The sequence below is a fragment of the Balaenoptera musculus genome, chromosome 15, assembly GCF_009873245.2.
Source record: "Balaenoptera musculus isolate JJ_BM4_2016_0621 chromosome 15, mBalMus1.pri.v3, whole genome shotgun sequence".
Lineage (NCBI taxonomy): Eukaryota > Metazoa > Chordata > Mammalia > Artiodactyla > Balaenopteridae > Balaenoptera > Balaenoptera musculus.
Window position 1 is genome coordinate 87801733 of NC_045799.1, and position 21380 is coordinate 87823112.

The 21380-nt window shown below is 55.0% G+C and overlaps 1 protein-coding gene across 14 annotated transcripts; it reads left to right on the forward strand.

Annotated features, from left to right (window-relative positions):
- Window positions 1-5535: 5535 nt before the first annotated feature.
- ZFAND2A (zinc finger AN1-type containing 2A) lies at window positions 5536-13693 on the forward strand. Of its 14 annotated transcripts, XR_005016519.1 has the most exons (8): window positions 5545-5807; window positions 7041-7139; window positions 7584-7678; window positions 9288-9419; window positions 9624-9800; window positions 10193-10352; window positions 11039-11180; window positions 11707-11853. XR_005016519.1 is itself a non-coding variant. In XM_036826276.1 (6 exons), exons 2-6 carry the CDS (start codon window positions 7085-7087, stop codon window positions 13140-13142), a joined length of 390 nt encoding a protein of 129 aa, XP_036682171.1. In that variant the 5' UTR covers window positions 5545-5807; window positions 7041-7084; the 3' UTR covers window positions 13143-13693. The 14 variants fall into 14 exon arrangements, 8 of the variants coding, with proteins under 8 accessions (XP_036682172.1, XP_036682175.1, XP_036682170.1 ...); XR_005016518.1 differs by lacking the exons at window positions 11039-11180; window positions 11707-11853 and adding an exon at window positions 13119-13693; XR_005016517.1 differs by lacking the exons at window positions 11039-11180; window positions 11707-11853 and adding an exon at window positions 12695-12780.
- Window positions 13694-21380: the final 7687 nt, after the last annotated feature.

Below are 21380 nucleotides of genomic sequence, written 5' to 3' on the forward strand. Positions count from 1 at the left end.
CCGCAACGGCTCAGGACGAACTAACAGACCTGAGCTCCCCTCTGAGGCTCTCGATACGTCCTGCACCTGAGCCCCGGCCTTGTCTCCTGAACATCAGTCTCACCTGTCGATCTCCTGGACCACGTCCTGCCTTCCTCCCCGTCAGGTGGGGCTCAGGTGTCTCTGTCTGTGTCCGCTTAGCTCGACGTCAAGCACTGAGCGTCCCTCTCCAGTCTTCTCGCCCTCTCCCTGAATCGCCACCTCGCTGCGAACGGTGGACGCGTTCACTTCACGATCCCAGCCTCCTGGCCCATCCTTCATCTGTTATCGGCACTATTACGCTGGAGGAAGGTCCCTCCCCACTGTGTGTGATTCTGGTGGGGTGTCTACCGGCGGCGGCAGTGGCCACATCAATTACACGCGATGCAGGAGACTTCGTCTTCTAGTTTTCCTGGCAGAGTCCCTGCGTGTGCCTGTTGTCCCAACAGAGTCACCAACAGCGCCCCCTTTTCACTCTGAAAAGCGTCTCAGCATCACGTGTTGCCACCTCACACGTGACCCACGAAAGCACGTCAGCGTCCGCCCTAGGACTCTGGCACGGATGCTGGGAGACGGTCGCTCACTCTGCTGGCAGCTCCGTCCCCACCACACAGAGTGGAGGGGCTTTCAGAGGTGAGGGCGTCCAGGGCCCCATCTGAGTTCCTGGATCCGAGCACATCTCGAGGCCAGGAGCCTATACACTCCCCCTTGGGGAAAGCCTGTTTTGAGGGGGTTCCCGTCACCCGCAGTCAGGAGTCCTGCTGACACAGCTCTGGCTTGGGCAGCCCCCCCTCCCCAGCCCACCACCCCACCTTCGAGGGCCGGCAGGAGCCCCCCACCCGTGAGCCCTTCCTAGACACTTGGCTTCACTCTTTCAGGCTCGCCCTGGGACACTGTTACTCTCTGAGTCCCAGTGATCACCGCCTCTGGCCTGCAAGCTCACAAACACAGTGTTCAGACTTAATGCCCCATTGTTTCAGGATGGGGGTCCTTTTTTCCTCCAAGATTGAGACTGTAAGCTCATGGGAAGAGACAGGGACCCAGTTGAATCTTTCTTATATTTTCCTGAGGCCAAACAGGGTGCTGTGCACACAGCGGGCACCCAATAAATATTTGTTGAGGATATGAATTATAAACGTAAGGGTAATATTGACTGTGTGTCCAGGCCGAGGAGAGAGAGTCCTGGGGGAAGCGGGCAGCAGAGAGTCGCCTGTTTAAGCAGCTGGACACGCAGGCGGGCAGGGAACAGGTTTCATCCTTTCTTCAGGCATAATGGCTTCTCCTGCCTGTACCCCACTTCCTTACCGCAGACACCATTCTGTCCCCTCTGCTCTTCACCCCACTTCAGCCTGCCGTGTGCCCCTACCTCTGGGGCCGCTCTAAAGGCAACAGTGACCAACGTGTGACCGACGTGTCACAAAACACAGACACGCAGGCTTCCCTCTGTCCCCCGGCAGCAGGAGGCAGGTGACCCATGCTCCCTCCCAGGTTCTCTCTCCTCCCTCGGCTTCCACGAGGCCTTCCTCTCATTCCCGGTCAGCTAGGCCTGCACATCTTTCTCTGATCTTGAAACGCTGGATTTTGCTAAGGCGGACCCTCTCCTCCTCCGCGGGTGTCCTTTCCCGAGGCAATCTCGGCACTTATGGATTTAATTGCCACCTTTATGCTGTCGATTTCCAACGTTGTTTCTCCAGGCCAGACCTCTTCTCTGACTTCCACTCATGTATCCATGTGCTTATTTGCCAACTTCCCCCGTTTGTCCCATAGCAGATACCGATACATCCTAAATTGAAACATTTTTTTCCAAGTGTCAGTAAGAATGCTTTGGCTACAAAAAAAATTGTCTCAGGTTACAAGAAGTCCAGAGGCAGGGAAACTGATGGTCAGCTCAACAATGTAATCAACGACCCAGGTTCTCTCCACCTTTCTGTGCTGCCGTCTCTGTTTGACTTGATCCTTAAGCTTTGCCCTTCGTGTTAAGGAGAAGGCCACTATTTTCAAGCGTCACAAAAAATCCTTCTAGAAGAGGGTTATGTCCTAATGGATGTCTCCCTTTTACTAGGAAAGAAATCTTCTCCCAGAAGCCCCTCTCCCTGGACCACATGCTGATGCCCTGCCTACAAGGGGAGCAGTGAAGGTGGGTAAGGCTTCTGTGTTTCCATGGTTTCCATGGTGACTGTCATCTCTGTCACCTGGACTGCAGCCGCAGCCTCTTACCTGCTCGCCCAGCTTCTGCTCTGGCCTCTCCCCCATCTGCCTGTCTGCCACAAACTGCGGATGAACACGTTTTAAAGTACAATGTGTGCAGCCGGTATAACGTCAATGTGTTTTCTCTTCTCCATCAAGACTAGGCCCTGGGACTTCCCTGGTGGCGCACTGGTTCAGACTACACGCTCCCAATGCGGGGGGCTTGGGTTCAATCCCTGGTCAGGGAACTAGATCCCACATGCATGCTGCAACTAAGAATTCGCACGCCACAACTAAGGAGCCCGCGAGCTGCAACTAAAGACCCAGTGCAACCAAATAAATAAATAAATAAATAAATATTTTTTAAAACACAAAAAAGGCTAGGCCCTGCAGTGACACTCATGGCTCCACGGAAGGGTCCGTCTAGACCAAAGAAATCGTTGCTCAGATTTGAGTTTTAAACCTAAACTTTTAAGAGCTCATAGCAAGCCTTAGTCTTAGAAGCAAGGCTTTCAAGGGAGAGGAAAGGGAACCATGAACCAAAGTTTGTGAGATTCACCCTTAGAGCAAGAAACCCAAGGCGATGATGTGAGAGAAATGCCCCGCAGCATAAGGAGAACATTACTTCCAGGGCTGGGGAGAGATCTGACGGGCTTTGAAAGGGAGGACGCCAAGCTTGTCATGCTGCCTAGGTCCCTGAGAAGGGACCCCGGCTCATCCTGCAGCCCTCAGATGTGGGACTTGCAATGATAAACAACCTGGGCTTGGAGGGGGTGCTCTGAAGGCGTGGGGCCCCCACCTGTACCTCTGGGAGAGGCACGCACCTTCTCTGTGCCAGCACAGGGAGAGTGCGGTGGATGGTGCCTGGGGTGCCGCCAGGCAGGGAGAGGGCCTCAGCTGGTGCCCCAGAGCCGCAGTCCCCGCACACAGCTAGAGGAGCTCCCCAGCCCCGCGTGCCCTGGCGTGGAGGGCGGAGAGGGCCACTGAACCTGAAACCGGGGGTCAGGACAGTGCATGTGATAAGCTTGGGATGAGAGGTCACGACGGAAGTCCTGACACGGGCAGCAGGTGCTGGCACCTGACCAAAGGCTGTGGACAGGTCATCACCCGCAGAGGCCAGAGCCTCCACCCTTCACTGCCACGGGGTTACATGCGCATCTCCGAGCCCAGGCGCCACGGAGGGAGACGGGAACGAGGGATTGTAGGAAGAAGGCTTGAAATGACTGCGGTTTGAGCTGGACAGTGACCGAGGTCACCAAAGCAACCGGATCTGAACAGACCGGTGACGGGACAGGCCCCATGTCTGCCGGCGGCAGGCATCTGGGGCTCCAAAGGAAAGTGGAGCTCAACTTTAGAAAACTGAGAAAGTTGCAATTATTTTTCGTTCAGCTGTGTAAAGTATGTGTACTTTATACATATTGTCTCCTGCCCACCCCTCAAGGTCATGCTTAAAACTTTTCAGCAATACCCCTTTGCACTCAAAATAAAGCCCTGAATCTTTTTCATGACGCTCTGGGTCCTATGACCTGGCACCTGGCTGCGTCTCCGTCCCCACCCCTGGCCGGTGGAGGTAGCAGAGGGGAGTTAGGAATGTGGACTTGGGGTGGGGTTTGAATCCTGGCTCCTCTTGGGCATGTCCCTTGTCACCTCTGTGCCTCAGTCTCCTCGCAGGTAAAACAGGGGTCACAACAGTGAGCCGTTGGTGAAGGGCATTGTGGTCTCTTGATAGAGAATCGTGTGTCTGGACACGCGCTCTGGCCTCTTCTCTCAAGTAGAACTTCTTGAGGTTTGCTAACTAAGGCTCCGAGGTATGCCTCCCCTCCCGTCCCCCGGGTCACAGTAGTACAAGGTCCTTCCTCCCCTTTATCGTGATGTGGTAAATTACTTAGGTGGATGGTGGTCACCTAACTTACTGAGATGCTTTTGGCATCTCTCTTTGTATGAAGGCAGATGTTCAGTTAATGACAAAAACACTGCATTTAAAAATTCTGACTTGATGGTGTTTTGTTCTCACGACAGTTTGGTGTGGTCTTGGCTGGATCAGGACCAGGAACAGCAGAGGTGGGCCAAGTGCTCGCCTGTTACACCCCCAGGGTATCCACTCTCACATCTTCTCCTGACCTTCCCTGATGCTGGGTGTGAATTCTGGTTCTTCGGGTTAAAGTCAGGGTTAAAAAATAAATGGGGAAGGCAAATCATTCCCTTATAGTGGAATGCCAACTAATAAATGTAGAGGAAATGATGGAAATTTTTAAAAGCACTGTTTGGCAATGATCATAGTGATCCAGGCAGAAGCGACAGATGGAGTCAAGGTGGTCAGAGGTTCATGAAGAATAACACAATGGTGGAATCTCGGAATCTCTCCCTACAAGATACTAGTTAATTCACAAATGAAAAAGTGGAGAAACTTATCAAACATCGGGATGACAATGTCGTCAAGATTAACGTCACCCACTCTAGGAGGGGTTGCAATCCTGTGCTGGCGATGAGCGCAGTACCATTTCTGTGATGTAACCACCTAGAAAGTATGACCTGAGCCTGCTCCTGAGGAAGCGTGGATGTACCCTGCCTGAGAGTCACGTTATATGAATGAAAGTCTGTGATCTTTAATAAAAGCTGTCGGGGACAGGAAGACAATGAACGGGTAATTGGTGACGGGCTCCTGGAGCACAGAGGAAAGAGGCATCGACGACACGGTTGGCAGAAACCTAAATGGGGTCTGCGGGTCGGACCTTAACATAGTGTCACCACTGATTTCCGGGCTGGGTGGCTGGAGTGGCCACGTAGGAAACACACGCGGGAGTATTGGGGGCGGGGGGGGGGGGGTGATGGGGCATCATGTCCACACCACGCTCTCACGTGGTCCAGAACAAGGGTAAGGAAAATGCGCACATACACGTACACACACACGGTCGATCCTTCATGGCTGTGGTTTCCACATTTGTGAACTTGCCCACAAGCTAAAGTTCATCTGTAACTGCAAAATCAGTGGCTGTGTGCGTGAGCCGGCTGGACGCACTTCCGGCGGAGCCTCGCGCCGGGTACTGGCCGCCCGCGCCCCCACCTCCGTGGCGCCCAGCGCTGGGTACCCTCCCTCCGCACCCCGCCCTGCCCGCCCTGACTCAGCGCCCCGCTCCGGGTGCCGGCCCAGTGCGCCTGCGCAGAGCCGCCTCACCGTGACTCCTCAGCCCGAGAAGCCGCCGGACTGTTCGAGAAGAGGCGAGGAGTGGGCGGGCCGACGGGACCGCGGCAGGCGCGATTGGTCGGCCTAGCGGTGACGTCCAGGGGCGCGCCGGGAATGCCTGGCCGCGGAGGGCGCGATTGGTCGGCTCGGCGGTGACGTCGTCGGGGGCGCGCCGGAGACGCCCGGACAGCGGGGGGCTCTCTGACCCGGCGGCTGCGAATAAATGGCCGGGAGGTCCGGGCGGCGCGATGCTGGGCTCTCCCGCGGACTCGGACCGGCCTCGGCCGTCGCTCGGATCCTGTTTTCTTCGTCCCTTTGGCCTTGTCCCCCGCGGCTGACCGCGGACAGGGAGACAGCTCTTGGTCTCTGCCACCTTCCGCTCCCCTCTGCGGCTGCCCAGGCCTCCGACGAGGGCCAGGTACGGGGTCGGCCTGGGGGTGCCGGGCGGGGGTCGGACGGGGCCGCGAACCTCGGACGGGCAGGGCGTTAGTGTCCTAGCAGAACGGGGCTCTCACACCGCGGCTGCGGCGCCGAGAGCGCGACCACGTCGGGATTGAGTTCTGCGTCTCGTCGGTCCTCGATCGATTGATTTCCGAACGTCCGCTGGGCGTTGCTGATCCAGGATGGGCAGACCTGACCTGGGCCCTGCGCTTCGCGGAGCCGAGAGTAGGGAACGAAGCTGCAGTGGGGAGCCGAGCGAGTGGGTCCTGGGAAAGGAATTACAGAGCAGAGGAAACGGGATTTGGGTGGGGCCAGGTGAGGGTCTTAGGAAAGGCCCTGAGTGACGCTTTAAACTGGGCCCTGAGGGCGTGAGCGGATGTCAGCTGTGGCCAGAGTATCCCAGGCACCCTGAACGCTCCCGGGAGCGGGAGAGCTGATGGGCAGGTCCGGAAGAGGCTCTGGGGACGTGAATTCTGGGAGGGACAAGAGTTTTGAGAGGTTTGGTGGGTGCCGGATCACGGAGGGGAGGGACCCTGTGAGGCGTGCCGTGGACTTCAGTTTTCTCTCAAGTGCAGTGACATCACTGTTTGTCCACCTGTTTTCCGCTGGTGAGTTAACGACTTCCCCTTCCCCTTCCCCTGGTCAACTCCTGGTTGATTGTCAGTAAGGAATAAATTCTGAGTAAAACTCAATGCATAAGGGAGTTAAAGAGAGCAACAGGGGACTGAGTCGAATGTCCCCGGGAGAGTGTAGTTAAGTAACGTGATTTAGCACCTGGTAACAGAGTTTTGTTTGTCAAGTATATTCAGTAGATGAAATTGCGATTTAAAGTTCACCGAGGCTGTAACTTTCCCTAGTAGCTGTGTAATTGAATATGGGACGTCCCTGTCAATATGAGTCAAAATATGGATTAATGAAAACTTAAATTCGGGTTGAGCTTGATAAACTAGGAATTAAAAGAACTGAAAAACAATCTGTCTCCTAAGGGGGTTGATTCTGAAGGAGCTTGTACTTACGCTAAAACTCCCATTTTCTCTTTGCTGAAAGACAAGAATTTGTGACACTTAGGCCCCTGCGGGAGCCCAGATGACTTGAGCGTTTAATGCTCCTTGCGGTGTTTGTTTACTTATATCAGCTGTGCGATATAAACCCTGGTGACTGAAATTCAGACCATCCTTGCTTTCCTCCTAATTATTTCTAATTCTTGCAGGTGACATTTCACTCTGTCATCTGTGTTTTGGACATTTTCTCATAATGGAGTTCCCTGATTTGGGGAAGCATTGTTCAGAAAAAACTTGCAAGCAGCTAGGTAAGCACTTCTAAGAGAACATTAACAGAAAATGGGTGTCTTGTCATCTATTTGGGAGAAGAACTGGCCATTGTCTTCATTAGCTGTTGTTCTCTGGGCCTTGGCCTTTCTGGCTTTTCAGTAATGAGATGCTGGCCTGAGGTTTTGGTTCTGTACAGCTAGGTGCAAGGCTGGCTGCCAGCACTGAGTGGATTTAAATGTTCTGCTTAGATACGTGGTGCCACGTGAGGTGGGATCTCTTGGGAAAGGATAGCTATGCCGGTTCTTCAGTGTTGCTGGCGTTGTCAAAGTCATGGCCCCCAAGTTTTTTCTCATGTGGTACCTCGAGGATGTATTTGAGAGGCATAATATGAACTCAGCAAAGGTAAATACCTGTTTAATATGATCTATGATTCTTCTGTTCTAGTCTTTAAAACACTTTACTGTTTTTTGTGTGTTTTTTAGATTTTCTTCCGTTAGAATGTGATGCATGTAAACAAGATTTCTGTAAAGATCATTTTACCTACGCTGCACATAAATGTCCCTTTGCATTCAAGAAGGTAATTGGTCATGCTTCATTCTAAAGATTCTCATCCTCATTTCCCAAAGCTGCGCTGCCCGAGATAGTGGACACTAGCCACGTGTAGATAAAACTTAATTAAAATTAAATAAATCTTAAAAGTCCTGTTTCTCAGTGACGCCAGCCACGTTTCAGGTTTTCAGGAGCCGTGTGTAGACAGAGCAGATGTGGAGCTTTTCCATCATTGCAGGAAGCTCTGGACGGCACAGCTCTAAAGCAACAGATTATCTTCCTGGAATCAAATTGTTGTATCTAAACCTTCAGAGCTTACTTTACGTGTTAAAACACTTAGTTCCTTTTATTCGACACACAGGGAAAAACAGCTCTGTCTTCATGGGGCACAAGAAACGCAGGGCAGCGCTTGATGGGGGCTCGAATCTGGGAAGAATTGTAAATGCTTGCTTATCTGGGTACCTTTGCAGCCTTGGCGTCCTCCCTAGGTGATTCAGACAGTTCGTGGTGGAAGCCGGAAGATGGCTGTAAGGAAACAGACTTGCCTGAGTCCAGAGGTTTAAGACCTTGGTTATTGACTTTTCAGGTGGTCCCAGCCTGAACTCACTTTGTTTTGGGTGCTTCAGGGAGCATTTTCATGAGCTCTTCAGTCAGCACTCTGCTGCTTCCCCAGGGTGGCAGTTAGAAATGCGGGTGACAGTGCTACACCCTTTGACCGGTGTCGGCTGGGGTCTGGCCCTTTGCTGGTTCATGGGGGCGGGGGAGGGTGACTCATGTTCACCTGGCACCGGTGACCAAGCCAAACTACCTGGTCTGTTGCCTTGACCTTCCTGTGTCCCTGGATGGGGAGAGTCTGCCTAGAGGTGACTGAATGATGCTTTATTTCTTAACTTGGCCAACTTGCCAGCTGCAGGAGCACCCCTGGGTGGCTTTCCAGCTCAGTTCCCAGACAGCTGGCATCGCGATTCTGTGATTACCTGTTACTCGCCCACATGTCACCTCAGTGTTCTTGAGCTAAATTAGCTCAGCTCCTGCCCTGGCCCAGAGGGATTTTAACCGTGCTGGGCGTTCCCTCCGGAGCCCCCCCAGTGCTGGGCTTGGATGGTGGTTCTGAGCCTGAGAGCTCAGCCTGGCCGCCTGTGCCCTTGAGCTAGTCTCCCTGCGTGGGCACGGCGGAAGCTGCAGGGAGCGTCAGGAAGGCCCCTGGCAGGCGAAGGAGCTGAGGCTCTGCACGGCTGGAGGGTTTTCCTGGCAGCCCGACCCTCGAGGTGACTGGGCAGCTTCACTGCTCACTACCCGGTGCTGGACAGATGGCCCTGCTGCCCTGAGCCTGTCCTTCTGGATTGGTTCACCAGCTTCCTTCCTGGGCTGCGCTCGCCCTCTGTCTCAGGGTCGTTTCTGCGGGTGGTTAATAGTCTGTTTCTTCAGTTCTCCTGGGTTCCACTTACGGCAACTGCTTTCCAGCCCTGGGGGTGCCTTGCTGCCGACCCCCGTGCTAACCACGCTCTGCTCTCGTGGGGCTCGGACGTCAGTGTCTGTACTCTGCTTGCTTGTAAGTGTGCTGTACCGCCGTGCCTTTGTGTGTGTGCGTGAGTTTTGATTGTCTGAATCTGGAATATCATATTTGTTATTTTTAGGATGTTCAGGTCCCAGTGTGCCCACTTTGTAACAGCCCTGTCCCAGTAAAAAAGGACGAGATCCCAGATGTGGTGGTCGGTGCGCACATGGATGGAGGCTGTAAACGTCACCCTGGGAGGAAGAAAGAGGAGGTGAGGGCGGAGTCTACGTGAGCCGCCGGGGGCTGCTTTCTCCCCAGGGGAAAGAAGGCCAATTACCCAACCAGGCTAATTAGTTTTCATAGTTTTGGTACAAAATAAAACCCTAACAATTGATCGGTGTTTTCCTGGGTTGTGAACAGCATGGGTTTTTACAGTTATATAAACATATTTTCTAAATATTAGGGTCTGTGTTAGGATTTGCTTTCATTACAGGAATTCCTCCCAAGATGGAAAGTGAATGTGGTTTTCTAGAATCATTCTGTTAGTGTGTGGTTTTTCCTAAGCTCCGCCTGGGAAATGTCAAGGATGTAAAGTCAGACATGGGCGTTCCTGCTTTGGCGGTGTCGGTGCTCGTTCTGAAGTCCCGCGTCTGTGCGTTTGGAGTCAGGAGCGGCCGCCCGCTCCACTGGGGCGTCTGCCTCCCCCACGGGCCTGAGCTCCAGCTCGCGTTTGTCTCGTTCGCCCTGGGGTGGTGGGAGATGCCCGTCCCACGGCGCGCTGCCCGCCGGGCTCCAGCACCCCGGCTGCGACTCTCCTGGGCGTTCGCTGGCGTCGGTGCTTTTCCCGCTTCCGCTGCTGTTCAGCGAGTTCCCGCGAGGGCCCGGCTGTCCTCCTTGTCCCCGCGTGTGGCAGCTTCCGCCTGGCGACCCTTCCAGACCGGGAGTCGCCGTCTCCTCTGGGCTCCCGCTCCTTGGGGCTGGACCTCCCGGGCCGGCCTCCGTTTTCCCCTCAAGTTCCCTTTTCTCTGTGTGACCCACGTGCAGGTGGTCTTTCCCACGTCGTGGTCAGTCGTGCCCACACGCCAGGTCCGCAGCTGACCCCGCGCGTGCGCCTCCCAGCCACGCGGCCTCTGCCCGGTCCCGCGTCACCCGCGCTGCCTCTGCTGCTGTCGATTTCTGAGCCTTCGGGGATTCCGTGTCACAGGTACGCTGCTGCTTGACCCTCCCTGCCGGCTCACGGTTCAGCCTTTTCGTGTCTGCTGAGTCCGTGACTGCTCGCCCGTGTGCTTTTCCTAAAACCCCGTGGCTGTTTCGGGCTTCCCTGGCGGTCCGGTGGTTAAGACTCCGCGCTTCCACTGCAGGGGGCTCTGTCCCTGGTCAGGGAACTAAGATCCCGCATGCCGCGTGGCACAGGCAAAAAAAAAAAAAAAAAAAAAAAGAAATTTAAAATCTTGTGGCTGTTTTCTTTTTATCTTTTGCCCTTTGGGGTTCATCCTTTTTCAGAACATCTCTTTGTGGTCACATTTATAGAACTTCAGGCGGAGTCGGAGCCGCCACCTGTGGTCACTTCTCCATCCTCAACCAGAGTCCAAGGAGACTCGGGTTGGACATGGCCCTTGGTAGATGGCCCGTGGCAGCTGGTGCACTCCTCGGACTGGAGACTCTCGGAGCCCCGCACGCGTCCCCAGGCCCAGCCCAGCACTGCACGCTCTCTGGGGCCTCCGGGTTTATTTGGGTGGTTTCCCTAGGATGCGGGGTGCGCCGCCCCCTGCTGTCTTGGCCTTTAGAGCTTATCTCCAGGGCACTGGCTTCTGACCACCTTACCTCACGGTTTCTGTATGTTACACTAAATACAGAACAAATGCAATTATGACAAATTACCTGGAACAGGAGAGGGTGAAGTCTGTCCCTGAGCTTCCGTCCCAGACCCTCTGGTTGGCGCCCCCCGACCCCTTCCTGGCCCCATCTCCTCCAGCCCGTTCCTGCTGCACACGCTTGCCGTGCAGTGCCTCCGAGCCTTCCGGAAGCTTTGGTAAAACCCTGTGCCTTCGCTCCGACCACGGCCCCGCCCATGTGCCCCCCCCCCCCCCCCCCCCGCCCCCTAGGTGACCAGGTCCTCCTCCCTCCCGGCTCCACCCTCACTCCCCACCTTGCGCTGCCTCTCCTCGTCTCCCGGGCCCGCTGGCACCTGCACTGTTGCCACGCGTTCGGGTCACTCGCCCTTCTTGGCCAGAGGGCTGCCCCCAGGCTGCCGGCCCCCCTCCTCCCTGCCATTGTCACCCGCACAGAGTCGGAAGTGCCTGGGAGTTGATATCACCCCGAAGACCCCGCAGTAACTAACGGCTGCGCCAGCTCCCTCTAGGGCTGTGCGTGACGCCTCGTGCCCGGCCTCCTTCCCTCCCGTGTCCCCGTCCCCCGCCCCCCCGTCTTGTTTCTTTTCCTGGGAGTACCCCCCAAGCATCTCGCATGAGACCCCAACTTAAAATGCCGCTTTAGTATTTACCACTTGTTAAAACCTTTCTGTCTCCTAAACTAGTATTTCCTTGTTTACCTGACAGAGAGACACCTCAGTGAAACCCCGGCGCCTTCATTCTGTTTAGCTAAGGACCGTTTCCAGTTTAAGTGCCGATGCTCTTATGGGGCGGCGGGGGCTGGTTGAATGATTGCTCGGCGAGGCTGCCGGAACACTGAAGCAACTTGTCCGTTCTCAGATTTTCTCGCACCGCTGCTCGAAAGAGGGCTGCAGGCGGAAGGAGATGCTGCGGGTGGCTCGCGCCGAGCGTCGCGGCGCCGTCTGCGTTCAGCACAGACACCCTCGGGACCACGGCTGCGCCCGCGGGGGCCCCCCTGCCGGCACGGCCGGGTGAGGAGAGGCCCGGCTCGGCCTGCCTGCGCTTGCGACGACCTGGACCCGTGTGGCACGCTCAGCTCTCGGTGTTGACCATTCGCTGTAGGGGTTTGGGGGAATGTGATCTTAATTAAAAGTGGATTCCAAATTGAAGCCGATTCTAGTCGTTGTTTGCTGGGACTGCAGTTCTGGAGCCAGAAGTGCCTGCTCACCGCGCGGGGCCACGGGGAGGGTCTCCCCCGGCCTCCCCCTCGCCGAGGGTGCTTCCCGTAGGCACGGGGTCCTCTGGCTTGTGGACACGTCACCCTGGCCTTTCACCTTCCTGCGGCGTTCTCCCTGTGCACGGTGCTGTCCAAGTGTCCCCTTTGCATAAGGACACTGGTCTGTGGGGTCGGCGCATGGCGAGCTCACCCTCCCTCCAAATAGGTCCTGGGTGTCGACTCCACCCCACCTTCTGATGGGGGCAGTTCAGCCCCTTCACCGCTTATTAACAGGGAGAACCTTCCTCGGGTCGGTGGACGCGTCTGCCCCCACCTTCCGTGGGTAGAAATGGAAGCCCGAGTCACCTGTCACTTCCACTCGGCTGTTTCTCATGGTGTCTGTGCCCGAGCCGGGCTGGGGGGTGACCTCGTCCCTGCGTGCGTGGCTCTCGGCACCGGGAGGGGTTGGCTGAGCACTGACCTGACCCTTCTGCGCAGGTGCTTGGCGGCAAGGGCCTCGGATGCCTGGCTGTCGGGGGCTTCACGCGAGGGGCCGGGCGGCTGGCTGGCTCGGCGCTTCAGGTACTGGTGCGGGGGGCACGCGGTGTTGCTGCCGTTGTGTCAGGCGGGGCGGTTCTCTGTCCCGCCGGTGAGTGCCGAGCGGTCGTGGTGCGGCTCATGACTGGCCACCTGGAGCTCCGCGCTCCGTCACGGCCGGACGGGGTGGAGGGGGGCGTGCGCCCGACCTTGGGCTTCGTCAGCCCTGGGTGCGCACACAGGTCCCTCCAGCACAGGGTGATGAGAGTGACACTTTATAGCTGCTTTCTGAAGCACTGTGTTTGGCGAATGTCTTTTATACGATCACCCGCTTCTGGCTAATCAAGACAAACCTAAGAACATAAGCTGTTTTCTTCTCTTTCAGGTGGAGAGTAAAGTGACGATGTGACTGTGTTCAAACTGGCCTCTTTCCGAACGTGATTTGCACTTTGTGGACACTTTTATGCTCTAGCACTTGCACACTTCCCACCGCGAGCAGCTCTGCCCCGAGCTGAGCCGGTCAGGGGCTTCTGTCCCTTAACCTCTGTCCCTTAAACCACCGACAGTGGATCTCACTGTGTCTTCCTCACGTGGCTTGTGTGGCGATCAGCCGTCTGAGCCCAGGCACGGGGGCGGGACTACACCTTCCCTGTTAGGGGTCCTTGTCCGGAGGTGGCCCCAGCCCGCCGCTCCTGTTCCACTGAGAGAACAGCCTGTGACCCTCTGACTGCAGGCATTGGGGTGACACCGAGGGCTTTGGGGCCTGTCAGGAGAGCCGTCCTCTCCCGGGACCTCAGGGAACCGGATGAAGAGAGATACATCCCAGTCGTAACCCCAGGGCGTCCAGCCGTGCGTTCCAGACAGCCCGCTGCTTGCGGATGAACAAAAATCCAAGCAGTTACTCTTTCTTTTTTGGTTTCATAGCCTCAAACTATAATGGTTGTGACCAGCTAGAGGGGTGGGATAGGGAGGGTGGGAGGGAGACGCAAGAGGGAGGGGGTATGGGGATGTATGTATACGTATAGCTGATTCACTTTGTTGTGTGGCAGCAACTAACACAGCATTGTAAAGCAATCATACTCCAATAACCATGTTAAATATACATATATATAATGGTTGGGGGGTGTATTCAGTTCCCATTCCACAGGTGGGTTATCCAGCTCTTTCTACACCCTGTCCTGTCAGTGGCGTTAGATCTGGACCCATGGTTCTCCAGCTGTGCCAGAATCGCGCGGGGCCCTGTTAGAGCAGTGCCACCGCCCCCCACCCCACCCCACCCCAGCGGAGTTCCTGACGCTGTGGGTCTGGGGACTACGTGGACGGAGCACTTTGTGTGGTCCAGGTCCAGTGCAGCGGTCACTGGCCACTAGGGAGCACGTGAAGCCAGCGTCCAGCGTAGCCGCAGAGCTGTTACCTTCATTCAGTTATTAGGAAACAGTGTTGAGTATGTCAAGAACATGAATATGTGAATCTGGTTTTTCAGCTGTAAATTTTATAAAATCTAAATACAGATCAGGTCTTTCTCATGTTAGGTTAATGTCCAAATTGAGACACTGGGTTTTGAAGTCAATGCCAAAAAAAAAAGTGAAATATCTCATTGTTAATAATATTTACAGGTCGAAACAGTATTTTGGATATGATGGATTAAATAAACATTAAATTGAGTTTTACCTGGTTTTGTTTTGTTTTTTAATTTGTGGCTACTAGAAATTTTAAAAGTAGGTAGGCGGGGCTCACGTCATACTTCATTTTAGCGCCATTCTTGATCATCCAAACTAAAGGACAAAAGACGTGCACATTTTATCAGGAATTATCAAGTTAGGAGTCCACTTGTGTTTCTTAACTGTGATTGGAGTATTTAAGTGTATTTAAGAGCTTTCTGAGAAGTTAGTATTTTCCTTAAGGACCTGTGTGAACAGACACTTAAGTGGCGCAGAGGGTGAAAGGTCAGGAAAGCAGTCAAGGTCACAGGCATCCTTACGGCTGCGTGGTCTCCCAGGACCTGGGCGTTGTCATCGTTCGTCTGCCCGGCTGCTCAGAGAGGGTTTCCTGGACGGCCTTGCTGTGCCGGAGGGGACGTGTTTCAGAGTTTGGTGGAAGGTGCCAAGTTGCCATCCAGAAAGTCACGCCAGCTTCCTCTCCATCAGTTTCCCCACACCCTCATCAGCTGTTTCATTGGCTTAGTTTTTTCTTAATGTGATGAAAACATGGTGTCACCGTGCTTTAAAAGGGTACGTCTTACATTAGTAAAGTTAAGCATTTTCTGAGAATTGCCCATTCGAGCAGTTTAAGGGCGTCAGTGGGCGTGGCCGAGGGACGGGGAAGCCACAAGTGTATTTTAAATTTTCGTAGAAAGTGCTAACATGAGGAGAAAGTTCAGAGAATTCCTTTGAGTGTCACAAGTTTGCATGCATTTTTGAGAGAAGGCTTGGCAGGAAGTCGTGTGGTTTGTGGTCACCCGTTGGGCGGGAAGGGCTCACTTCCTTGCTGCTGGGGCGCTTCAGTGGAAACGTTTGCAAGACGTGGGATGATGAGGTCGTTGCTTGGCCGCTTGATGAGTGACCTTGAGCACGTTGTGTAACCTTGGCTGCAGTTTCTGCACCTACAAATGGCAGCCTCAGGTGGGACAGGGCGAGGCTGGCACTCTAACAGGTGCCCCGAGGCACAGGGCTCTCCAGGTGTGCAGGCTCTGTCTGGGCCTCGGTGCCCGGCGGTGGGCCCACCACTGCCCTACCGGACGAGTGGGCGTCAGGTCGGCCTTTTCAGGGAGTCCATTGCGTCTCTGGAGGGTCTGGCTCGTGGGGAGGGAGAGCCAGGGATCAGCTGAGTGTTTTCTCCCACTGGCTGGGGTCTTCACCCACGTGCAGCTGCGCCCCCCCGGCCGAGGCTGCGGTCCTGCCTCTCAGTTCCGAGCAGGGCGTGGGGCCAGGCTGCCGGCCCAGTGTCCGGTGACTGGTCCCCCGGCCGAGGTGGTGCGTGGCTGCGGTATCAGAAGTGCCCACGAGGTGTCACCAGAGGGCCTCCCGAGAACTGAGAGCTGTGGACTAGGGAGGACCCTAGTTCTTGCTGGAAATGGGGCCCGGGATCCTGGGAAGGACAGACTCGATCAGCCCATCCGCCCCAAGTCAGTGTTTGCAGGTCATTCATGTTAAAAGTGATCGGGGATGTTTTTAAATGTATCTTTAATCCGGCTTCCCCATTCATTCTTGGCAGTAATGCTACGACCAAATCTGACAGGTAGGTTCTGCAATGAGTTCCGGAAATGTTCTTAGTTTTCCAAGTTTTAAGCTTGAGAATGAGGACCGTGGACACTTACTCAACTTGGCAGATGTCGTGAGACGTGGTGTGTTCGGGGAGGGTGGTGAGAGGGGGACTAGTCTGACTTCTCTACTTGGTCCGGTGTGAACGTTCCCCGGATAAATGTTCATTTGTTTGCTTTATGTCACTGAAAGGCTGTAAGAACAGCAATCACAGTTTGCTGTACGAGGTGAGTAGATGCCCTGGAAGAGCCGAGAGGGGAGCGTCGGTGCTGCAGGAGGGGTTAAATGTCGTGTGAAGGGCGTGTTTGCTGTTTGTCCTCAGTTTCTTCTCCTTTGACTTCTCCCTCCCTGTCGTTAGGGCATCTGGGGGCTCCCCTAAAGCCCACGTGTGTAGAATTCACGCACACCCCTATCTACATGACGAGCCGTCCTTAGAATGCGTTAAAAGCTAAGATCTTCTTGCGATAAATGCTACACAAATTACCTTTAAAAATGGTCTTTTTAAAATCCCATGCCAATGGCAGAGCAACTGGTTACTTTCACATTCTGGAGAGTTCTTTGTCGTTCTGAACTAAACTGAAGCTACTTGTACATTTATGCAGACATTGCCTGGAGAAAGAGCCATTAGCACGGTCACTGTGTCCGTCACGGTCAAGGAGAAGCTTATGGGACCCCAGGGAGAGGGAGAGCCGCCAGGCGTTGGCATACACCGTGCCCAGTTGTAAATCACTCGCTGGGTGGTAATTGGCTGCCATTAGCTAAGTGTTTGCTTCCTCCCGTCCACCTAAGCTGTGCCACCTGCACTGCCCACCACAGACACGGGCCGGGCAGGCAGCCTGCTTCCCAGGAACCAATAGCCTTCATTCCTGCAAATGATAATCAGAAGATAGAATGGGGGGCTTCCCTGGTGGTGCAGTGGTTGAGAATCCGCCTGCCAATGCAGGAGACACAAGTTCGAGCCCCTGGTCCCGGAAGGTCCCACATGCCGCAGAGCAACTAAGCCCACGAGCCACAACTACTGAGCCCACACGCCGCATCTACTGAAGCCCGTACGCCTAGAGCCCTGCTCCGCAACAAGAGAAGCCACTGCAATGAGAAGCCTGTGCACCACAACAGAGACCCAACACAGCCAAAAATAATAAATAAAAAAAAATAAAATAAGTTTATAAAAAAAAAGATAGAATGGAAAAGAAAAATCCAATTTACAATGGCAATAAAGATTAAATACTTAGGAATAAACTTAAGATATATGCAAGACCTAGATGAGATAACATTTTAAGACACTCATGAAAGACACAAAAGTAGACACAAATCAGTGGAAAGAAAGTCCTTGTTCTTAGGAAGAGTCAACCACATAAGGTGTCCCTTTTGCCTAAATTAATTTTAAATCTAAGATGATCCCAATAAAAATACCAACAGGCTGTTTTCTGGAACTAGACCAGTCGATACTCGAGTTTACAGGGGAAGTCAACGTGATAGGACAGCACAGGCAGCCCTGGAAAGGGGGCCGTGAGGGCCCCTGCGGCCTCCGTGATCACGACAGTGTCCTGCTGGTGCAGGAGGAACAGGAGGGAGTGCAGAGCCCGGCCAGGTGCGTCTGGACAGAGTGTGTGAGAGGAGGCCTTCTCAGAGCACTGGGGCCAAGATGGATTTTCTCAAAGTTGGTGTTGGTTCAACTGGACAGCCATTTAGAAAAAGGTAAAATTCGACATATACCTTACATCACCCACCAAAAAGGACTCATATCAGAAATCTGAATGTAAAAAATGAAACCAAGCCAGTACTAGAAGAAAACACGGGTGGTCTCTCTGAACCTGGGTGTGGGAGGGGCTTTCTCACTCGGGTTCAGAAGTCAGGTGAGGGGAAGGGAGGCCTTCCCGGGATGCAGAATGCTCGCATCAGGAGATGGTGTTTGCAGCGCACATCACAGATAAAGGTGGATTTCTCTAACACATAAAGAACTGGAACATTGAGGGGGAAGGACCAGAAGCCAGATAGAACGATGGGTGAAGGATGTGAACTGACCGGAAAGGGTGGATCCTTAAGGGGGTGTCTGACCTCACACGCGTTGGGAGATGCGAATGGAAACTGCACCGGGTTCCTGTTCCTCAGGTTGGATTAGCAAACATGCAAACCTGAGCGGCTCTGCTGGCCAGGCTGGGAGGCGGCAGGCACTTCCACACCCTGCTGGTGGGGATGCCAGATGGCACAACCGTTACAGAGGAAAATTTGGCAAGATGAATGTCTACGTAGCGGTCCCACTTCTAGGACCCCAACCTGGTTTACCACCAGCAATCTTCAGAGGCACGTGCACTGCAGCCTGGCTTACAGTTGCAGAATTGGAGGCGATCTCCACGTTTGCCCTCACGTGGACGGTGGGTAAGTGACCGTGGCAGCCCCCCGCCCCACCCCACTGTAGGAAAGGACGGAGAGGATGTCGGTAAACCAACCAAGATTTCCAGGATGTACTGTTGGTGTAAAGGAGTGCGTAGCATGCTACTTTTTTGGGCAAGACAGAGGGGATAAATACCCGCATACCTGCTTACTTTTGCCAGGAGAAACACAGGATAAAGCAGAAACGAATGAAACTGGGTACCTGAGTCGGGGGCGGGGGAGGGAACGATACCCTCCGGTGAGCTTTTTCCATATTCAACAAAATCAACACAGGCGCAGAGGGCCGGAGGCGCCTAGAACTGGAGACGAACAGAAGCAGATGAACACGGGTCTCTTTCACGTGAACAACAAAACCACGTTAAAGGAGGAACACACACTGTGTATTGTAAACACATAAAACTCACCACCCTAAGCATCTTAAAGTGGGTAATTTAGCGCCATTTAGCGCATTCACAATGTTGCAGCGCCACCACCACCATCTGGTTCCAGAACATTCTCCACCCCCAAAGGAGACCGTGTACCCGTTAGCCTTCGCTCCGTTCTCCCGTCCCTCTGGCCCCCAGCGGCCACCTCCAGTCTCCGTCCCGTCTCCGCGGATTCGCCTGTTCTGGGCGCCTCCTAGCGACAGGATCATACTGTCTGGTCCTCAGCACTGGCTTCTTTGACGACGTCACCCGTTCCTGGTTCATCCTCGGGGTGACGCGTAGCAGAAGGTCATGCCTTCCGTGGCCGAGTAACAGCCCGTCGCGTGGATGGAGCACGTTTCGTCCCTCCGTTCACCCGCTGGCGGGTGTCTGTGCACTCGCCCCTCCCCACGGGCACCGACGCCCTGAGGGGCCCCCGAGTGGAGCAGGGCGCGGCCCCGAGCTGCTGGCCGGTGGACACAGGCTTGGAGTTGACACTGGTCCCAGTGGCCTGACGGCGTCCAGGTGGTAAGTGGGGTCCTGGCCCGAGCCTGTCTAACGGCAGGTCGTGTGGCCGCTCAGACTCCCTCGGGTCGCCCGTCTCTAAATGCAGGTTGATGGGGGGATGCTTGCGTAATAGCCGACAGAAGCTTCCCGTCAGAGCTCCGGCCTGTGGAGCAAAGGCCACATGGCAGCCACTCGGATCTGCCCTCTGGCCAGGCGCGTCCGTTAGAAGCGGTACCTGGTCCTGGGTGGAACTGAGAGGTTGGGCCCCTCAGATCCGAGTGATTTCCAGATGTGTCGTGGTGGGTGACAGTCAGCTGCAGTCAGGCGGCTAAGCGGCAGCCCCAAACCACAGCTGCCATGATTATAAGCTGTGCTGTGTCTGTCCAGACAGAGCACGGCGCTGGGCACCCGGTTTGTCCCTGTCTGCGTTCCCGCGGGAGGGACGGAGCGCGTGTTGGTGGGTCGGCTCAGGGCCACGTTAAGTCTCCTGCTCCCTGTTGGGTCTAATGGACGGGGACCTCACCTTCCTCTGGTCACTGTGTTGATGGTGTCAGGCCGGGCGGAGCTGGCGGAGCATGAGTGGTGTGGGCTCTGGACGCCCCCCTAAGACGTGTGCGTCAGAGCCCCGGGCTTTGGGTCTGCCACATCACTGAGGTTCTAGGGGACTGGTGGTCTGGGGGAGTTAGAACACCCCTACAAGGCCCGGCCCCTGCTACTGCACCTTCCACCCCCTGCTAGGAAGCCTCTCGATACCCCCATGAGCCGCCCACTCTTCTGTAACCTCCTCCCCGTGAGTGGGGCCGGCCGAGGGACTTGCTGCTGATGAACCACATGCAGCAAAATGATGGGGTGTCCCCTCTGAGGTTAGGTTACGAGACAGTGACTCCATCATCTCCGGGCCCCTCTTGCTCGCTTGCCCCGGGGGAAGCCCATGCCGTGCTCCAAGCCGCCCTGTGGGGAGGCCCGCGGGGCAGGCGACTCAGGGAGCCCTCTGGCTGACGGCCAGCGAGGAGCTGACCCTCAGCCCCAGGAGCCCCGAGGAGCAAATCCTCCCAGTAGCCAGGTGAGTGAGCTTGGAAATGGACCGTCCCCCAGGCCAGCCTACCCAGGAAACCACAGACCTGGCGGCCGCCTTGACCCCAGCTTTGTGAGAGCCCTTCTGGCCAAGGCACAGAGCAAAGTCACGCCCGTGTGCCTGCTCTGCAGAGACTGTGAACTAATAAATGTCTGTAGTCTTCAGCCACTAAATTTTGTGTTAATTTTGTGCAGAAACAGAGAACGACGCAATCTTCCGTCACGAAGAAAGAGCCCCGCTGCCCTTGCTCGGCCCCTTTGGGTTGCAGGCAGCATAGATCACATTTAATGTGACCACCACCCATTTATGGGCTGGTTTTGAGTGGGGCCCAAAGCTAGAGATCCAGTTTGTAGTACAAGTGGTCCTGCACTTGGGTCACATAACCTGGAAGATCCAATAGTGCTAGAGGCACACGCGGTGAGTGAGACCCTGGCAGGGGGCGGGGTGGTCTCTGGCACAGGCCCCCAGAGTGTGGAGCAAAGCCAGGCCTCTGCTGCAGAGAATCACACATCAGGCTAAGAAGCTCCTGATGTGCTACGAGGCTTAGTAGAGACTGAGCCCCTGACCAGGGGCATCATGTTAGCACGTGACTGTGAGACCCGGGGTCAGATCCATTTTACCTGCTCCACTGGTCAAGGTCATTTTAAGACTGCATGTCCTCCAAGCGGCATGTACCCTAAACGATGAGATGCTCGCCTGAGTTGTTTTTCAGGAACTTGGAGTCAGTTGTGTCTGGTTCCAGCTGAGCTGGTTAAGAATGGATGGGGGGACCACCGACCCTCCAATGGCCACGGTCCTCTCCACGACCTTTTGACGTCAGAGAGCTGAAAACTCCACCCTCAAGTCCGTGCTCCCATTTTTGAACGTGCAGAGGCCTGTGGCTTAGTTACACCTTTGCGGAACAAGATTATCCCAGCTTCTTCCAGTCACCTCTGCCCACGCTCCCCACCCTTCCCAGGCCTCAGACCGCCCTACTTCTTTATCCCATGAATACCCTGAGCCCCTTG

What these genes read in the sequence shown, in the direction of transcription:
- ZFAND2A (XM_036826273.1), top strand. Translation starts at nt 9,749, where the DNA reads ATGGGCGTTCCTGCTTTGGCGGTGTCGGTGCTCGTTCTGAAGTCCCGC. An exon ending in TCGGGGATTCCGTGTCACAG is followed by an intron (nt 10,353 to 11,004) that starts GTACGCTGCTGC and finishes CACTAAATACAG; the next exon opens with AACAAATGCAATTATGACAA. An exon ending in CGAGCCTTCCGGAAGCTTTG is followed by an intron (nt 11,181 to 11,706) that starts GTAAAACCCTGT and finishes TTTACCTGACAG; the next exon opens with AGAGACACCTCAGTGAAACC.